We start from the raw sequence: 17,568 nt of genomic DNA, 5'->3' as shown, positions 1-17,568 counted from the left end.
CAAAATAACACACAACTACCCCGGCTCTGAAGGATGTCTCCCCCCTCCCCCCATTCCCCATCCACCCCCCTACCCACAAGACAGCTGCTAAGGAAAAAAGCAGCAAGCTCTCCAAAACACACATTGTGTACCCTCCAGAAAAATAAACTCTTCCTGTCTAACACTAAGAACTGACTTTAGCTCCCATAACGATGATTTCAGTAAACACAACACTCCTATATAAGCAGTAGAATTTTGTTAAAGCACTCAGCATAGAACCACAACACAACCAATGACCAACTTTGGGGACAATAGAAGCAATGAGATATGAATAGCCTCCCTGCTTGTAAATAGCAGACAAGAAGGAAAAAAAAAAGAAAAAAAAAGAAGAAGAGACGTCCGTAATGCCTCAATATGAACGAAAGTCCTTGCATATCCCAGGAGACGAAGATAGTCAGGACATTCTACTCACAGGGCTGTCCTGCGGACAAACGTCAAGACCAGATAAGCAGGCTCTCAGGGTGATGCGGCTGTAGCGGGCAGGTTGTCCAAGTATCTCCTCGCTTCATCAGCCGAATGAAGCCAGCGTCTTGCGCCGTCAGGAGACGTGATGCGAAGTTGTGCAGGATACAGCAGAGCGGGCTTGAGACCTCGTTTATACAGCTCGGACATCACTTCACGGTACTCCGCTCGCTTGCTCAAAACTTCCGGGCAGTAGTCCTCCACCACGCGAATCTGCCGACCATGGTATTCTAGTTTCCCACCTCGCTGGGCCTCTCGGATAAGAAGGTCCTTTACCTGGTACCGATGAAGGCGTATAATTACGAGGCGCGGTCTCTGTCCTGGGGCTGGCTTAGCGGCAGGTATACGGTGGGCTCTGTCGATCTCCGGGCGGGTCGGGAGCCTCTCCTTCCCGAAAACCTTGCAGAGCAAATCTGCAAAGAATTCTGTGGGATGCCCACCTTCAACGCTCTCCTCGAGTCCCAGGATACGCAGGTTTTGGCGAATACTTCGGCTTTCTAAGTCCGGAACTTTAGCCAGAAGTTTAGTGTTAGATTCGCTGAGATTGGAACAAACGTTCTCGAGTTCTCTAACCCGCTGGCTTAAGTCGTCCGCTGCTAGCTCTAAAGATCCGAGACACTGGCCATGATCTTCCACTGCAGAGCGGACTTCGTCAAACTTTGACTCCAGTAGGCTAAAAGATGTTTTGAAGTCGCTGGCCAATGCCTCCCTATGCTGCTCCAGAAGGGAGGAGATGGCCGCCATCTTCAGCTTAGGTGCGTCGTCCTCCTTTTCTGCCGCTTTAATGCGTTTTGAGGCCATGTTAAAACGAGCAAAAACCAATTTCGGAACCCGTAAAATAAAACGTACGCAGTTCAATAGTTTTGTTGTGAATTGGCTGGTTTAGGAGTGGAAAAGGTAGAAAAGTTAGCGGAGCAGTCTTCTCCTCTACCTGCTACATGCCCCTAGCGACCGGAAGTCCTAGATGAAGATTTTAAATCTGTACAGCCGTGTTTCCAGCTTAATATTCTTCTATCAGTCTGTTTTTAGCTTTGGCATGATTTTATACATGAGGTGATGGGGAAAATGGACCAAGACCATAGCATCCACTGAGGGATGTCTGCGAGGTGGGAACAGGGCGAGGCTGAGGCAGCAGTAGAGTCGTGAGCTTTGAAAGATCTGCGCGGTAGCCATGTAAAGAATGATGACGAACCGAACAGCATCACCCAGAAAGCAGACTGGGTGGGAGTCGATGACAGATGGACAAAAACAATCTTTTTACCTGTTCCCATCCACCACAGGTTTTTTTACAAAAGTCGCAAAGCTACAGAATAAAGAATGTAAACAACCTGGTTAAATGACAGCAGCCGTCAATTGCTCTGTCACTGCAGATTCTACAGGGGTGTGTCTAGAGGGAGGGCATGGGGTGCACTCCACAAGATTTATTTCACAGCTTAATGCATTATACTGCAATTTCAGACTTCCTGTATAAAAATGTTTCTCTTGTATAACAATTATGGCCAAAACGTGTCATAAATACTGTTAAGTCCCTTTTAATAATAAGTCAAAGAGCCATCCAAGTGCTTGTGAAATAGAGCTTATTATTAGTTATCTTTTGGTTTTATGCTCTGCTGACATCAAGTGACGGCCAAATATGTAAAATTAACTTCCAGCTGTGCCAACAGAAAAACCATCTGAATGTTCTGATTTGCATCACAGACAGTCAGAAAATATTCTCCCACAGCCGTGTGTGTGTGTGTGTGTGTGTGTGTGTGTGTGTGTGTGTGTGTGTGTGTGTGTGATGAGAGTGCAGTGAGTTCGCTCAGTGTTTCCCTTGTGTAGTCAGAACAATTTTGGATGCTTCTATTGGCTTCTAGAGAATTGTGCAAAAGTCTTAAGCCACCCCTTCATATGTCTTCATATTATTCCACCTGACACCTAAGTTCACAGCCTGAAGTGTCTTAGGAAACTAACTTCTTTAAGTAGTCTTCAGGAATAGTTCTCCAGGCTTCTTGAAGGACATTCAAGGCTCTTCTTTGGATGTTGGCTGCCTTTAGATCAGGGGTGTCCAAACTTTTTTCACTGAGGGCCACATACATACAAATATAGGAGGGGCTGGGCCACTTACTAGAAATTAGGTATATAACCTTAACTGTAGTGTATTAAAGTTAGAAAAATCATTTAAAATTGGTCAAATGTGTTATATTGTTGAATATAATTAAAGACAAAACAGCTTTGGTAGCTCATTCTCAGAACAGCAGCAGATTTCTTCTTAGACAGAAGATTTACAGCACAGAAAAAACAATAAAGGGGAAAATAGGACGGGTAAATTTCAAGCTTGTTATTTAAGTTCTTAGACTTAGCAACACACCTGTTAACGTTCGTTTGAAACGATTATCAGCATTAACAGACTGAACTGGACTTAATAACATGAGTCCATATAATTTTAGTAAATTATTCTGGTGAGTATCAGCTGCGCTGGGTATGTAAATTGGGCCATCCAGCTGCGGTGCTCATCGTACGCCACTCGTGCCAAAAATCCAGACAAATGTCACTTGATCAAGGAGCAGATCTGCATCAGATGAGATCAGCTGACTTTGCGTGTGCGTGCGCTGTGCACAGCAGTGTGTACTCTGTGTGTTAACAAGAAAAACGCATATAAGAAAGTGGTGCGCAAAAGCAGGGTAGTGACAGAATTGATGCGCATTATTGATATTTGAAGCATGTGTACCTGCACATGCATGCTTATTAACACACGGGTACTGTGGAATGTAGTTTTTACTCACCTAAAGTGCTCGTGCTCTTGTCCACTCCCTGCAAAAAAACATTAGCAGCTGTGCGGTGTCTGTGGCATCGGTGCTCGAATCGCATGTGATGGAGTAAAAATCAAAAGCACAGCTTTATCAGACAGTTGCAGTTTAATGTTGGCTGACGAGTCTTCAGTGCGTGGCATAACTGTATTTCTGGACATGCTGACGTTGTTGAAGTCCTGCACTTTTTTCGGGCCCATTATTTCGGTGACTTTAACGAGGCAGCGTTTTATGAGGTCTCCATCTGAAAAAGGCTCACCATGTCTTGCGATGAGTTGGGCGACCTCATAGCTGCTATTGGAGCCTTTTCCTAGACAATTTGAGCACGAAAAAAATACTGTTGCTGACCCCGCAGGACAGCTAGCATTTGCTTTAATTTCTGCTCTCGCTCAGCACCAGTGTAGGATGCATAGGCCTGATGTTTGGTTTCATAATGATGTCGTACATTATACTCTTTCATAACTGCCACAGTTTCAGTGCAGATCAAACAGACACACTTCCCCTTTAATTCTTTGAAGAAATATTCACTCTCCCACCGTGTCTGAAATTTTCTGCACTCACTTTCTACCTTTCGCTTCTTTGGTTCTGCCATGTTTGGTAACTTGGGGGTAAATTTCTTCTGTGATTGTCCTTTTTGGTAGAGCAACTGCCTTGATCAACAGTAGCTCCCCCTGGTGTTAAAACTAAGAAGTGCAATACACTCAAGCAAAAGTTGAAGTGCGGGCCATATTCTATTCTATTTATAAAATTACTTGAGGGCCAATTAAAAATGGACTGCGGGCCAGACTTTGGACACCCCTGCTTTAGATGATCCCACACTGCTTCAAGAATATTGAGCTTTGGGCTCTGGGGATGTCAATCCATGACTGATAGTGTGTCACTTCTGTGTTTTCCTGTCCAGGTATGCTTTACTGCACTGACAGTGTGTTTGGGGTCATTATCATTATATCATTCATTATAATGAAGTTGTTGCCAATCAGACACTTTACAGATGATATTGCATAGTGAATCAAAATCTGATGGGACTTTCTGTTCTCATTATTCCATAAATTTTGACCAGATCTCCAACACCACTGGCTTAAACGCAGCTCCCAACCAAGAGGTTTTACAGATGGCCGTAGACCCATCTCCTGACTTCCTCCGTACATATTGTCAGTGATTTGAACCAAAAATGTAAAAAATTGGATTCATCACTCCATCAGACCTGTTTCCACTGATTTTCAGTTTTCAGTTTCTCCCTGTTTCGCTTAAGAAGGTCCACTGAGACATTTCTGATGAGGCTTCAGTGAACAGTAGATTGATCAACTGAAGAACTGAAAGCCCTTCAGAAAGAAAGAAAGAAGACCGATTGCTCAAGACCAATTTAAAAATAAGTCTGGCTCCTTGGAAGCAAAATATGTTTATTTTACTGACATGAAATAGTGGCTCTGACTGTAAAATAGACAACAGTGCAGGAGATGAAAGGAGCGATCCATCCTATCTAAATAAAATCTTAAGTGAACAAACAAATCTACAAAAGTTAAATGTACTACAAACAGAAACATCCTGCAATAAAGCGAAGATGAGGTTAGCAATCTCTTTAACTGCATCCCAGGAAACTGTTACGTGCAGGGAGAAAAGGACCCAAATGCAGGAGTCACGGAGGTGAACGAAAAGTCCAAAATCTAGTTCTTTGTTATTACAGAGCAAAAAGAAGCAGAACTCAAACACAGAACGACAACGAGGCACGCAATCCAAGCAGAGAGCAGGAACAGTCCATCAAAAATGTTGTACACAAAAAAGACAGCCAGAGGAGTTTACTGCAAAGGATGATTCGCAGCAAACTGACTTCAGGGTAAACCCTGTGTTTTCATTGTTATGAAGGTCCCGCTCCCTTCCCTTCCATTGCAAAAAGCAGCCTTACTAAACAGTCCTCACTCGGGCACATGTGAGATGATGAAGACAGCAAAGAAAGAAAAGTTATAAATAGGAAGACAACAAAAAAACTCGGAGTGGAAAAAAGTACAGATGAAGAGATTTAAATTTAAATCACACAAAATAACACAACAAACGTTAATATAATTATTAAAAGTCAGATAGACAAATGTGTTTTTAGAAGACAATTTAAATAAGGTAGAAATGGAGAATATATTAAAAACAAAAGTGCATTTCAATCTATATAACAATAAAAAGTTGACTCATTGTAGCTCATCAAGTTTGGTTTTAGACTTATAAATGCTTCACACTCAGCACAAGTTACCTCCACCTCTCTAAACCCCGTCACCACTGCAGGGTGGAGTAACACACCAATTTCCCTTCAGCTGGGACGTGTGCTGAACATCACTTAGCTCCAAATTGAAGCCTTCCTTCATTCCTTTGGTGTTATTAACCGGCATTAAATCTCTCCACAGACGTATCCCGCCAGGCAGCAGGAAACGAGCAAGCTCAACAGGAAGTACAGCCTGACCGAGAGGTGAGCCGCTTCCTTCTTCTCCCGCACCTTTTTTTTTTTCCTTCTTCTTTCTGACCTGGTTATCTTCACGTATTTGCTCCTGGCCTTTCTTTTCACTTGCTCCATCCTCTGTGTGGTTCTCCGGAGGCGTTTAGGTGCGGTCGGGCCATTGTGCACTGGCGGGCGGAAATCCCACTCAGTCATGCCCGGCTGTGATTTGACTGTAATGAGCTCTAAGTGTGTGGAGTAATCACGCGTGCTCGAAATGTGACCATAATGATATGTGGTTGGATGTATGTTAGCGGGAGGGGCATTTAGGACGCACAGTGCTCGTTAAAGGGCCTCTGCTCGGATTTGACCAGAGACAGAAACAGTTCAGTGAGCGTGGTATGCACAAAGGAAACATTTACTGTAATTGAACCACTTTCACTGTCTCTGTGTTTTTGTTCCTGATGTGCTTTTTTTTTTTTTCAGGAATAGTTCCTCTGGAAATGTCCATCTTGTCTTTTGTTACTCGAACTGTGATTGTTTTTATTTAGAACTTTATTTTAATAGTTTCCAAAAGCATTTAAAGACTTTTGCAGTATGCACACTTTACAGATATATGATGACAATGTCATCAGAAGAATTTGTGAAAAACGTGGCATTTGGAACCAATTCAAACCAAAATTTTCAACCCAACCTGCTCTAAACCACCTTTTCTGTTCAGTTAGAAGGTTTGAACCACGTTTTCTCTCAGCAGAAACCCCCGTCTTTCAGTTTTAAATGGAGTATCATAGATAGATGCGCTTAAAATCATTGTTTTGTGACGTGCAGCTGTAAGAAAATCCTGCCAGCATGCATAAAAGCAAGCACAATGTTCACGATTTCAGTCTGCACAAGTGCAGTCGATAACTGGCGCACACTTTATTTTATTTTTGCTTCTTTGATAAAGGAAAACATCACTACTTAGGGTGTAGTCAAAGATTTTCATGGTCTTGGTGTCAAATCATACATATACGTTCACCAGACACTTTATTAAGTACACCGTGCTAGTACTGTGTTGGACGGCTTTTGCCTTCGCAACTGCTTTAATTGATCATGGTGTAGATTCAACAAGCTGCTGGAAACATTCCTCAGAGATTTGGGTCGATGTTGGTATGACAGCATCACACAGTTGCTGCAGATTTGTCAGCTCCACATCCATGATGTGAATCTCCTGTTCTACCACATCCCAAAGGTGCTCTGTTAGACTGAGATCTGGTGACTGTGGAGGCCACTGGACTGCAGTGAACTCATTGTCATGTTCAAGAAACCAGTTTGAGATGATCTGAGCTTTGTGACATGGTTTGTTGTCCTGCTAGAAGCAGCCATCAGAAGATGGTACACTGTTGGTCATTAAGGGATGGACACGGTCAGCAACAATACTCTGTGGGGTTTAAATGATGCTCAGTTAGTACTAAGGGGACCGACATGTATCCACACACTGTTACACCGACACCAGCCTGAACCAATGATACAAGGCAAAACCTCAGCCTGCCATCTGAATGTCATGTGAATTGTAGCCTCAGTCTCCTGGTCTTAGCTGACAGCAGAGGCACTCTGTGGTCTTCTGCTGCTGTAGCCCATCTTCTGCATACCTTGGCTGCGACGAGTGGTTACTTGAGTTGCTGTTACCTTCCTATCAGCTTGAAGCAGTCTGGCCATTCTTCTTCACCCACCCACTGTTTTCCTCACTGGACATCTTCTCTTTTTAGACCATTCTCTGTACACCACAGAGATGGTTGTGTGGGAAAATCCCACACAAATCAGCTGTTCCTGAAATACTCAGACCAGCCCATCTGGCAGCAACAACCATCCCAAACTGGTTGATGATGCTCATCCCAAACCCATGATGCTCAGTTCATGCAGTCTTTGGACTGCAAAGCTTTTTGCAGTCATTTGGTGTTTAAACTGAACAGTTTCTTTTTGTCTAAATTTGAAAAAAAAAAAAACTGAAGAAGTTTTTAAGTTGTAAATGTCAGGCTTTGTCAAAGTCAGAAATATAGAAATCACCAGCAAAGGCTGAAAATTCAGGTGGCGTGAATGTGAGAAACAGCTAGGCTGCCTCTGTCTCTGATTAGTGTTGACTAAGCCTTTCATCCTCAAATCTCAGCTGAGCTCTGTTACAAGGAATTTGTGTCGCGATGTTTCTGAACTCTTCCTTTATCTATAGGCTTGGCTTGCTCTCTATTTATTTATAAAATACATTTTAATTTTCTTGTGTCACTCCACTTTCTCCACAACAAAAGGGACTATCCAAGTTGGAGGCGGGAGTCCAGACCTCCAGAGAACATCGGTCAGTACCAGCAGCTCCTCCACCAGCCTCGATGGGGCCTCAGACACACGGACAGCAGCACCGATGACCACAACGGCTACGCCTTTGCACCTCCGCCGGCTCCTCTTTATCTCAGAGGTCGAGCCATGTCCGAAAACGACCTCCGCTTCGACAGCAGCCAGCGCTGGTCCCCTTCGATTTCCATGGCAACCAGCCAGACCCTGAGTGAGGTGGAGGAAGGCAACATGAGACGTGGAGATGCATCGAGCGTTTCCAGGCAAAACAGGAAGAAGACACCCCCTCCTCCAAGACCACCACCCCCGAAGTGGGAGCAGTTCCACCGCCGGCGAGCATCTCACCACGCCCTGTTCTCCTCCTCATCTGCTTCTGCTGCTCCTCACTCCATCCCTCCCTCCTTCAACTCTCCAGGGGCTCACTATTCAGCTCACTCGTCCTCCTACATCCCTCCACCTGACACCTCCAGGCAGAGGTCCTTCAGTCTTCCTCCAGAGAGGCAAGAAGTGGTGGAGGGCGGGTGCCCAAGATGCAGCTGCAGTCAAACCCAGGAACGCACAATCGCCCCGTCCTATCAGAATCAGCCTCAGTTTCAGGAACGCCTCATTACTGTTGCTCCGCCTAGCCCCATGTTCTCCAGGAGGGGATTCAGGCCGGTGGCTCCGCCCCATAGAGAAAGGGAGGCTGAATCACCTCTGCCGCCTCCACCGCCGCCTCCTCCTTCAGTAGCAAAGGAGAACAGTGTGAACAGGTGAGACCGGAGGAAATGCTGAGGTTTATAAATAACTTTGTTTTTTCATTAAATGCTGAATTATTTGTTTTAGAAAAGTCAGAAAATAGAGAAGAAAAAAATGTTGCATAACAAAACAAGAAAATGATCTGATCCTGTTCTCAGGCATAGAAAACCAGTAAAGATCAACATTTGATGGGCTAATATGAGTCACTGTTAACTTTTTAATAGACTCCTAATTCCCGTGCTTGGTTTACTGATGTGTCAGATTATTTTAATTCTCTTGTTTCTCTGTAGTTCATCTGCGACGGACGTCAGCTGCAGCCCAGACCACGACAAAATTACAGTCAAACCTTACAAACAGCAGCCTGGGGTGAGACCTGGAGCCGAGTGGGAGAGAGCTTCATCCCCCAGGGTTCACAGCAACACGGCGAACCCTCCTGTTTTAGAAAACAGAGGTGTCATCGAGGCTTCCGATAGATATGCCAGTCAAACCGACTGCGAGCAACTTCGTGCGGACAGAGGCTTCCAGATGGAAGAGCAGCAGAAGATCATTGAAACAGGAACCGAATCAGAGACGACCCTCAGCCCGAGCCCGGAGCACAGCCTGGAGGCTGACCTGGACATCCCCCTGGAGACCGACATCGATGACTTTCAGGAGGAGGAGCTTCCAGGAGAGGACATTCCCATCACCAGCGAGCTCCCGTGCTTCGCCCTCCCTGTCACGGTCCTGGAGACGGACATCGACACGCTCCCGGATTCTGAGGCGTCGCCGTCACGCAGGACGAGGGCGGAGAGCAGCTCCCTGGAGGAGGAACTGGAGGGTGGGGAGAGCAGCAGCAGAGAGGGGCTGAGCCTTGAGGAGCTCTTCCCCCAGAGCAGTGAGGGCGAGTCGGGCACGGAGAGCTGGAGAGGAGCGCAACCCGCAGAGCACAGCACAGACAGCCTAGATAGGTATAAGAGAAGAGTGTGTGTGTGTGTGTGTGTGTGTGTGTGTGTGTGTGTGTGTATGTGTGCATTACACAGACCATTTGATTTGTACAAGACTTAACTGTTCTCATCACTAAGCTCATTCTGTTTCCCACAACCTTTCCAAAAGACTAGGTTCTTCTCTGTTAGGTTTACAGATGTTCATGATCACAGATGCAGATGCATGATGGGTAATTAGCACCACATAGAGCACAGACGGGTTCATTTTTTAATCTTAAAACTGAAGAATCAATAAAGAAACATTTATTTTTCCTTTTTGTCTTCACTTTTTTTAACGAAGTGTCTTTATTGTCACTGTATTATGAACAGCAATTTTAAATGCAATCTCAACAGTCCTAAAAAAATCATATAAAACTATATAAGATATAAAAACGCATAAAAAAGGGAAAAGCATAAAAACAGTTTTTTAGTCTGTTTGCCCTTTTAATTGCTCTGCCCCACCTGATGGTCACAGATTAAACAGGAGGTGACCGGGCTGGGAGAGGTCTGTGATGATATGATTATTATATTAGGCTTTCTGAGGCAGTGGGAACTGTGTAGGTCCTCACAGTTTCCAATAATTTTAACCCTTGATAACATTGATAACCCTCTGGACCTTTTTCTGTGCCACTACGCAACGAGGAAACCCCATGTGGAAGCAGTATGTTAAAATGCTATCTATGGAGCTGAAGTAGGAAACCAACAGTCTCAGAGGGCTTTTCTTCCTCCTGAGGACTTCGGGAAGTAAAGTCTCTGCTGTGCTTTCTGGGATCAGATCCTCCTTGATGTAAACTAAACCAGACGTTTGTGACTCGCCTCCACACAGTTCCTGCTGATAATTAAAGGCAGCACCTTTTGTCATGAATGTGTTTAGGAGCAGGTTGTTATCTCTGTGAACCGACACAATACCCTTCTTATCTTTAATTTCAACATTGTACGAAGCTTTCCAAAGGCCTGGACTGGACCCTGACAAGGACAAGTTGTTTGATTTAACGGTGAAAACTTTTGTTGTAGTTTAACTTTAGCCCAGACAAACCCATATAGGTGGAAGCGGGTCAAGTTACTCAAAAAATCGTAGTTAAATTAATTGTAAAATTGCAAGTCATGGTTTTATTTTTAATATTTCAATCCGTTATGTTGGAAAAGAACTCCCCTAAGCATTACAGTGTTGAAAAAGCAAAAAAGCATAGACGACATAAAGTTTAAAAAGTTTAGAAACACACATGTTTAAAAGTAAACCTACAAATGAATCGTCATTTTTTCTTTACCGTCCTCTCATTTGGCATCATGTTTAACCGTTTTGGAGCAGAGTTGTGCCGAGATGCCACTCGTTAATGTCTTGCCTCATTAAACCCACGTAATTAATTGCACTTCTTTTACATGCACCTGTAATCACTGTATTTTTACAGCTTTGTCTGTTTTGCACCTCTGCCTTTTTTGTCTTTTATCACTGTGTGAATAACATAAACTCCCCTGCCGGTGCCTTCTCCACAGGCGGTCAGGAGCAAGCTCCAGCTGTTCGTCCTATTACAGCACCTCAACGGCCAAGGCTCAGATCCTGTCGCAGATGAAGGACTTCACAGATAACAGAGAGCGCGACGAGGATGACGAGCTGACCTACAAGGTAATTCAGAAGGCTGCTGTTTGAAGAAGGGGTGTGGTGGAGAAGGGAGACGACCGCTCCTGGTTATTGGGCTTTAAGGAGTTCTTCCTCTGTTGTGCAGAAACAGCTGATGGAGAGCCTTCGGAAGAAGCTGGGAGTGCTGAGGGAGGCTCAGAGAGGACTGCAGGAGGACATCAGAGCCAACGCACAGCTGGGAGAGGAGGTGAGGACGAACTCATTCATCTGGTCATTATGTCAGCACAGAACAACGCACTTATTAACATGTTGTATTTTTCTTGTTGAATCAGTTTAAAAGAAAATCCTGATTTCACTAGTGTAACTTTTTCTTTTTAAAGCGAAGCTGCTTATGGCTTTGTTTTAGATGGTTTGTTTTCACTCTCAGCACAAATTAAACACAAGAGATCTAATGTGCTAAGAAGAAGCGTGATGTGTAGCGCTGCAGTAACTGCACAGAGATGAAGCTGATGAGGTGATGAAAGCGCTGTTGAAGCTTGGCTAAGAAGGGAGGTGCTCATCAGTGAGCGGCAGTTTGCCTTCATTGGCTTCTAGAGTACTACACATGTGATGTTTGCTTTCTTGTGTTGATGGAGAAATGCAGAGAAGGTCAAAAGGAGCTGCTCTTTGTGGATCTAGAGAAAGCATATGATAGAGAGAGGAGCTGTGGTCCTGCATGAGGAAGTCAGGAGGGGCAGAGAAGTATGTGAAGGTGGTGCATGTATGAGGACAGCAAGACAGCGGGGAGGTGTGCGACGGGAGTGACAGATGGGTTCTTGGTGGGGGTGGGATGATATGCACGATCTGATATCCTCATGTTGGTGTCGTTCCTGATTTAAAAAAACCCAAAACAAATTCTGGTCCAGGTTCACCATTGCAAGTGACCAATCACATTGCAGTGATAGGGGTTAAGGTTAACCAAACTATAACCTTAACCCCAACCACAACTGCATCCTAACCCCCACCCTGAGCCTGACCCGAACGGCCTCTCCTCCTAAGTGGATGTCATCAGCATTTTAGTTTTCTGTGACATCATAACAGTGTGATTGGTCAGATGCAGTGTTGATCCTGGACAAATATTATGATGATCCAGGAACAACACCAACACGAAGATATCACAGCTCTGAGCCCCTTTTTCTATTGACTGATGAGGACAAGCAGAAGTCTCTGGACTGTGATGTTTGCAGACGACGCTGTGATCAGTAGTGAGAGCTGTGAACAGGTGGGAGAGATCCTGGAGTGATGGAGATGTGCTTTGGAGAGGAGGGGAATAAAAGTCAGTGGGAGCAAGACAGAATCCATGAGTGTGAATGAGACGGAGGCAGGTGGATGGGTAAGCATGCAGGGAGCCGAGGTAGAGTTTAAATACTAGGAAAAGAGGAAGGTCACAGAGAATGTTTATGGATAGTGAAGGAGGACATGCAGAGGGTTGGTGTGACAGAGGAGGATGGTAAGGATAGGATGTGATGGAGGCAGACGAGCCACTGTGACAAACCCTAAAGGAGAAGGCTTTTAAGGAAGTGTTTAAGAAACACAAATGAACAGTGTAAATATAAGTGAGTGTAAGAGTGTGGGGACCTTTAAAGCTAATAGGTTTTTTTCTTCACTTAAATTAGCACATTGTGTTCGATTTTCTAACCAATAGGAGGCTACGAAAACCAGAAAGGTTTATTTGAAAAGTTCGTGGCAGTTATTTGTTTAATAGCATCTTATGGATGCAGAATGAAGAAGAGTGTTGATGCTGGGGAAGATTTCACATTTACCTTCTTGAAACTGCATCAGCTCTGTGTTTCATCAGCTCTGTCCATCATGTCACTGACTTACAGTAAATCTGCTCTTGGTGTTTGCTCTCAGGTGGAGAGCATGGTGGTGTCGGTGTGCAAGCCCAACGAGGTGGACAAGTTCCGCATGTTCATCGGCGATCTGGACAAGGTGGTGAGTCTGCTGCTGTCGCTGTCCGGGAGGCTGCTAAGGGTGGAGACCACGCTGGACACACTGGACCCCGAGACGGAGCACCACGAGAGGGTGAGGAAGATGAGGGTGGAGAGAAACGGGGACAAGAGCAGATTTAGAAAGAATGGACTTGTAGTGCATCAGGTTTTGTTTTTAAAATGTGCCTGTTCTCCCTCTCCCTTACTCTCTGCCCTGTAGCTCCCCCTGCTGGAGAAGAAGCGTCAGCTCATGAGGCAGCTGTCCGAGGCTCAGGACCTGAAGGACCACGTAGACCGCAGAGAGCAGGCTGTGAGCCGCGTGCTGGCCCGCTGCCTCTCTCCAGAGCAGCACAGGGACTACAGGTGGGATATATGCCCAGTGTGGCAACATAAACAAACCCAGAGTAGCCGGTGTGGAGTTCTGGTGAGAGCTGACTTTTCTTTGTGAGAGTGTAGTCAGGAGTTCTGGAGTGGGTTCGTCCAGAGAATGGAAAGTGTCACAGTTCCAGCAGCGTCTGGTGACTTCTCGCTGGACCTTTTAATATCCAGTGGAGATGGTCTAAAGTATCATGCCAAACCATATCCAGGTCACCAAGGCATATAAGTGAAGCCAGGAAGCCAGACATCGGGATGACTCTAAAAAGTCTGGGTCATGTGCGTAATGTGTGTTATGTGTGTTATGACCTGGGTTTTCAGTGGCGTTGTCTCTGAGCATGCACCTGAGCTCGTGCAAACCACAGGAATCTGACCGCTTCACTAAATATAAGCTGAGCTCAATACATTTTCTTGCATTGAAGGGCAGCGTGTAACAGGCACTTAAACATGTTAAAGTTCACAAAACTCCATAAATCAAAGTATCAAAGCTCAACATTCTGCCCCAAACTTTTTAATAATATTCACTTTGGTTTTTTTGTGTTTTTCCCTTCGGCAGCCACTTTGTGAAGATGAAGGCTGCCTTGCTGGTGGAGCAGCGGCAGCTGGAGGACAAGATCCGGCTGGGAGAAGAGCAGCTGAGGGGGCTGAGGGAGAGCCTGGGACTGGGGCTGGGAATGGGCATGGGCATGTCAATGGGATATGGACAATATTAGGAACAACAAAGTTTGAAAGCAGAGAAGAAGGAAGTTTTTTTTTTCTTCATATAGACTTTATTTGGATAGGAAGAAAAGGAGATTTGGTGATTACCATTTCATCTGTCCAAGAAAAGGATGCCATCTCTGATCAATTTTTGTCGTGAACCTCCGCTCTTATTTTGAAAGATGCTCCCCTCTCTTTGTTTCCCTTACTGCAAATTGGATAACTGCATCACTTGTTTTGAGACCAAGTATGAAACCATTGCTAGGAGCTGATTAACTTGGAAATAACTGGACTGGCTCCATCTGCAGCTGGCGAAATCGTCTTCTTGTCTAAAACTCACTGCCTCACAGATTTCTGACGTCTTCGTGTAGCTTCACATTTAGCACCTCGAACTGCTTTTTTAAGGATTAGCAGACCTGTACGCAGAGAATTCAGGTCCAACACAAACAGCTGAATCAGCACCCTGCAAGGCTTTAAGTAGGTGGGAAGGAATGGAGGTCTCTCAACAACAGAGACCAAGAGAAAGGCAAGAGTCCAAGGTGTCAAAATGAAAAAAGACAGGGCTGACTTCCACCTCTGCAGGGAAAAAAAGACTGTTATTATCATTAACTACAGACTGCAGTGGATGGATAAATCTGAAGATCTACCAAAACATATCAACAATCAATCTCCCGGATGTGCGATCTGAGAGCAGAGAGCATGCTCGGTGTTGGAAATGGGGGGCGATCTGTGAGTGAAACAGCTGGTGAAGATTTGTAGTGAGCGGCTTCTCGTGGACCGAACGGACACGTGAGAAAATGTTGTACCCTCTGCTTCACATTATGAACCACGTACTGTAACATTTATTGTCCTCTAACCAGTATCGCGCCACGCTGCCAAAGACATTTTCGCTTGATGAATGTGTCATTAAGACGCTGCTCACTTTGTTGTTGTTGTTGTTGTTATTAATGTATTTAAATCTCCTGGTTCAGAGAATTAAAGGAGGATTTTTTTGGTGCTCACATTAACCACACTAAAGCCAATATTGTGAAATGCCATTTGCAGCATTATTAACAGCTAAACATGTCCTTTCTACGGCCTTCAGCAACACATATACTGTTTTATCTAAGCGTCATATTGTCATATCACTTTATATTCTTTTTACTGTAATGTCTGTGGCTGTAAACATGTGTTACTGTGTGGAGTTTGACACTTCACTGACTTGTTCTGCCACAGAGTGACCGTTATGTACAGAAGATGCGTGTTTATAATGTATATAGCAGTTTTGATATTTGAAATGACTGGAATTGGTTGTAAAAGATGAGCGAGAAGACCAGAAGGAGTTGAAGTTTACTGTATATTTTGGCAGTGGATGAATCCAGAGGAGTGTTTGGTTTGTGCTGAACTAGACTTTGTTTATTGTTTTTCATTTTTTTCTGTCCAATAAGCTTGTTCTAGTAACTGTAAAGTTTTACAAATGTTTTTAAATCCACCATTTTTGCCCTAAAATTTGTATTTGAGTCCCAAATGTTATATAAATTTTGGCTGTTTTTGATAAGAAGATTCAAACCCTATCAAACCCCTTCAGTATATAAGGTTACATCTAGCAGCCGGTTAGCTTAGTTTAGCATAAATTGCAAGCTTGACTCTTACTCTGCCAGCAAAATTAAATAATTAACACGTTGTATTTTGTTTATTTAATTCATAAACAAAGGATTGAAAGTGTGAAAACTGCAGTGTTTTAAAGGTCTACCTATTGATGCTAATGGAGCTAGCATCTTGGTATTTAGGATTTAGCGGCTAATTGTTTTAGGTTGTTTATTTTAGCCTTGTTTTAAAGTTCAGCTCAAATTAAACAAAACCAATCTACTCGGTGAGTCATAATATAAATGTTAAACACAGTTTAACATGAATTATTATAAAAGCATAAGGTAAGTATCACAAATGATACTGGAACAAAAGTGTAAAGACCTAGCTACTTAACACATGCGTAGTTGTTTTAGCTTGTTTTGGTTTTGTTTTAACTTTTAGGTTGACCACAAAAAACACAAATTAAACCATAAATAACCATTAAACTCTTTAAATATAAATTAAATTATATGAATTTAAATTATATGAATAAAACAAGCTGGATACAATGTGTTAAATATTGAGCTTTAAAGTGCGGTTGGTACACATTAAACAAACGAAATGCAGTGTTCCCTTGTTTCAAGTCTTTCTGCTACGATAAGTTAAGCTAACAGGCTCTTGGAAGTAGATTGATATATGTGGTGTCAGTTTTCTCATCTACATTTTATCTAGAGAGTAGATACAGCCCGTTTGAAAACTGAATTTTGTGGTTTTTGTTGACAAAATGGAGCGAATTCGGCTTTCCTGAAAGGGGGAGTTTAAAACAGAACGTCTAGTTAATTGTTTACTGTTACAATCCTCCATTAAACTTTAAAACAACTTCTGTCTTGTAATTTTCAGATTTGCTGCCAAAATCTTCCAAGCTTTATCCCCTGGCCTAAACTTCAGGAAGGAGTCCAGACCTGCCTGTCTGAGTAAATCAAATTCAAAACTAGAAGAGCGAACCCCAAAGATTTCTAAGAAAAGTGATGCTGAAGTGAAATGAAACAGCTCTAAAACGCTTTGGTCCAATCTGTTTGATCATTTAATTATTGATCAACTGAAGCAAAGAACAAACCTACATTTTATTCCGTTATCATTTCGTTTTCTTAAGATGTCCAGTTAAACTTAAAACTTTGTTAATCCCATGTTTTGTACATATTAAATGTATTCCTGTGCTAAAAATTGACTGGAAATGTACTGATTTGAAAGGAGAGGGACAAAAAGTTGCTTATTGGACCTGAGAAAGAGAATAATTCTTCTGTTCATGTTTCCATCTGTCATTTTGATTTAATACAAACCATTTTTTTGTCTCTTTTTGTAAAATGCATTACTGAAAAGGCCTGTTTTATAACTGCAAAAACACTCATCTGAGGAAAAAGTACCATAAATAATAATAATGATATTTTAAACCAGCTTTGCATCTCCTGCTGTGATTTATGCCCTTGTGGGTAAACGCTCTCTTTATGTCAACTTGGTGTCCGGTGCTGAAATGTGTTTCCCTCTCGGGGGCGGGGCTGTTCTTCAAATGTGGTTGGACGGTTAAGTAAATACGGCTTGGGGTAAATGGAGGTCGATGGATGACGAGTGGAGTCATTCAGCAGCTCTGCGGGATCTGGGGAGTTTT

At 43.5% G+C, this 17,568-nt stretch overlaps 1 protein-coding gene across 2 annotated transcripts in view; it reads left to right on the top strand.

The window, feature by feature from the left end:
• shroom4 (shroom family member 4) overlaps window positions 1–17,254 on the top strand; it is a 107,171-nt gene extending 89,917 nt beyond the window's left edge. For both annotated transcript variants that reach the window (XM_039610081.1, XM_031735049.2), the window contains 8 exons: window positions 5,681–5,742; window positions 7,992–8,783; window positions 9,060–9,716; window positions 11,226–11,355; window positions 11,456–11,557; window positions 13,204–13,374; window positions 13,501–13,643; window positions 14,212–17,254. In XM_039610081.1, coding sequence (XP_039466015.1) covers window positions 5,681–5,742; window positions 7,992–8,783; window positions 9,060–9,716; window positions 11,226–11,355; window positions 11,456–11,557; window positions 13,204–13,374; window positions 13,501–13,643; window positions 14,212–14,368 — 2,214 coding nt within the window. In that variant the 3' untranslated portion in view covers window positions 14,369–17,254. The remainder of the gene's footprint in view (window positions 1–5,680; window positions 5,743–7,991; window positions 8,784–9,059; window positions 9,717–11,225; window positions 11,356–11,455; window positions 11,558–13,203; window positions 13,375–13,500; window positions 13,644–14,211) is intronic.
• The last annotated feature ends 314 nt before the right edge of the window (window positions 17,255–17,568 follow it).

The sequence above is a fragment of the Oreochromis aureus genome, linkage group 3 (genome assembly GCF_013358895.1).
Source record: "Oreochromis aureus strain Israel breed Guangdong linkage group 3, ZZ_aureus, whole genome shotgun sequence".
NCBI classification, from domain to species: domain Eukaryota; kingdom Metazoa; phylum Chordata; class Actinopteri; order Cichliformes; family Cichlidae; genus Oreochromis; species Oreochromis aureus.
This window is presented reverse-complemented; position numbering and strand designations above follow the sequence as displayed.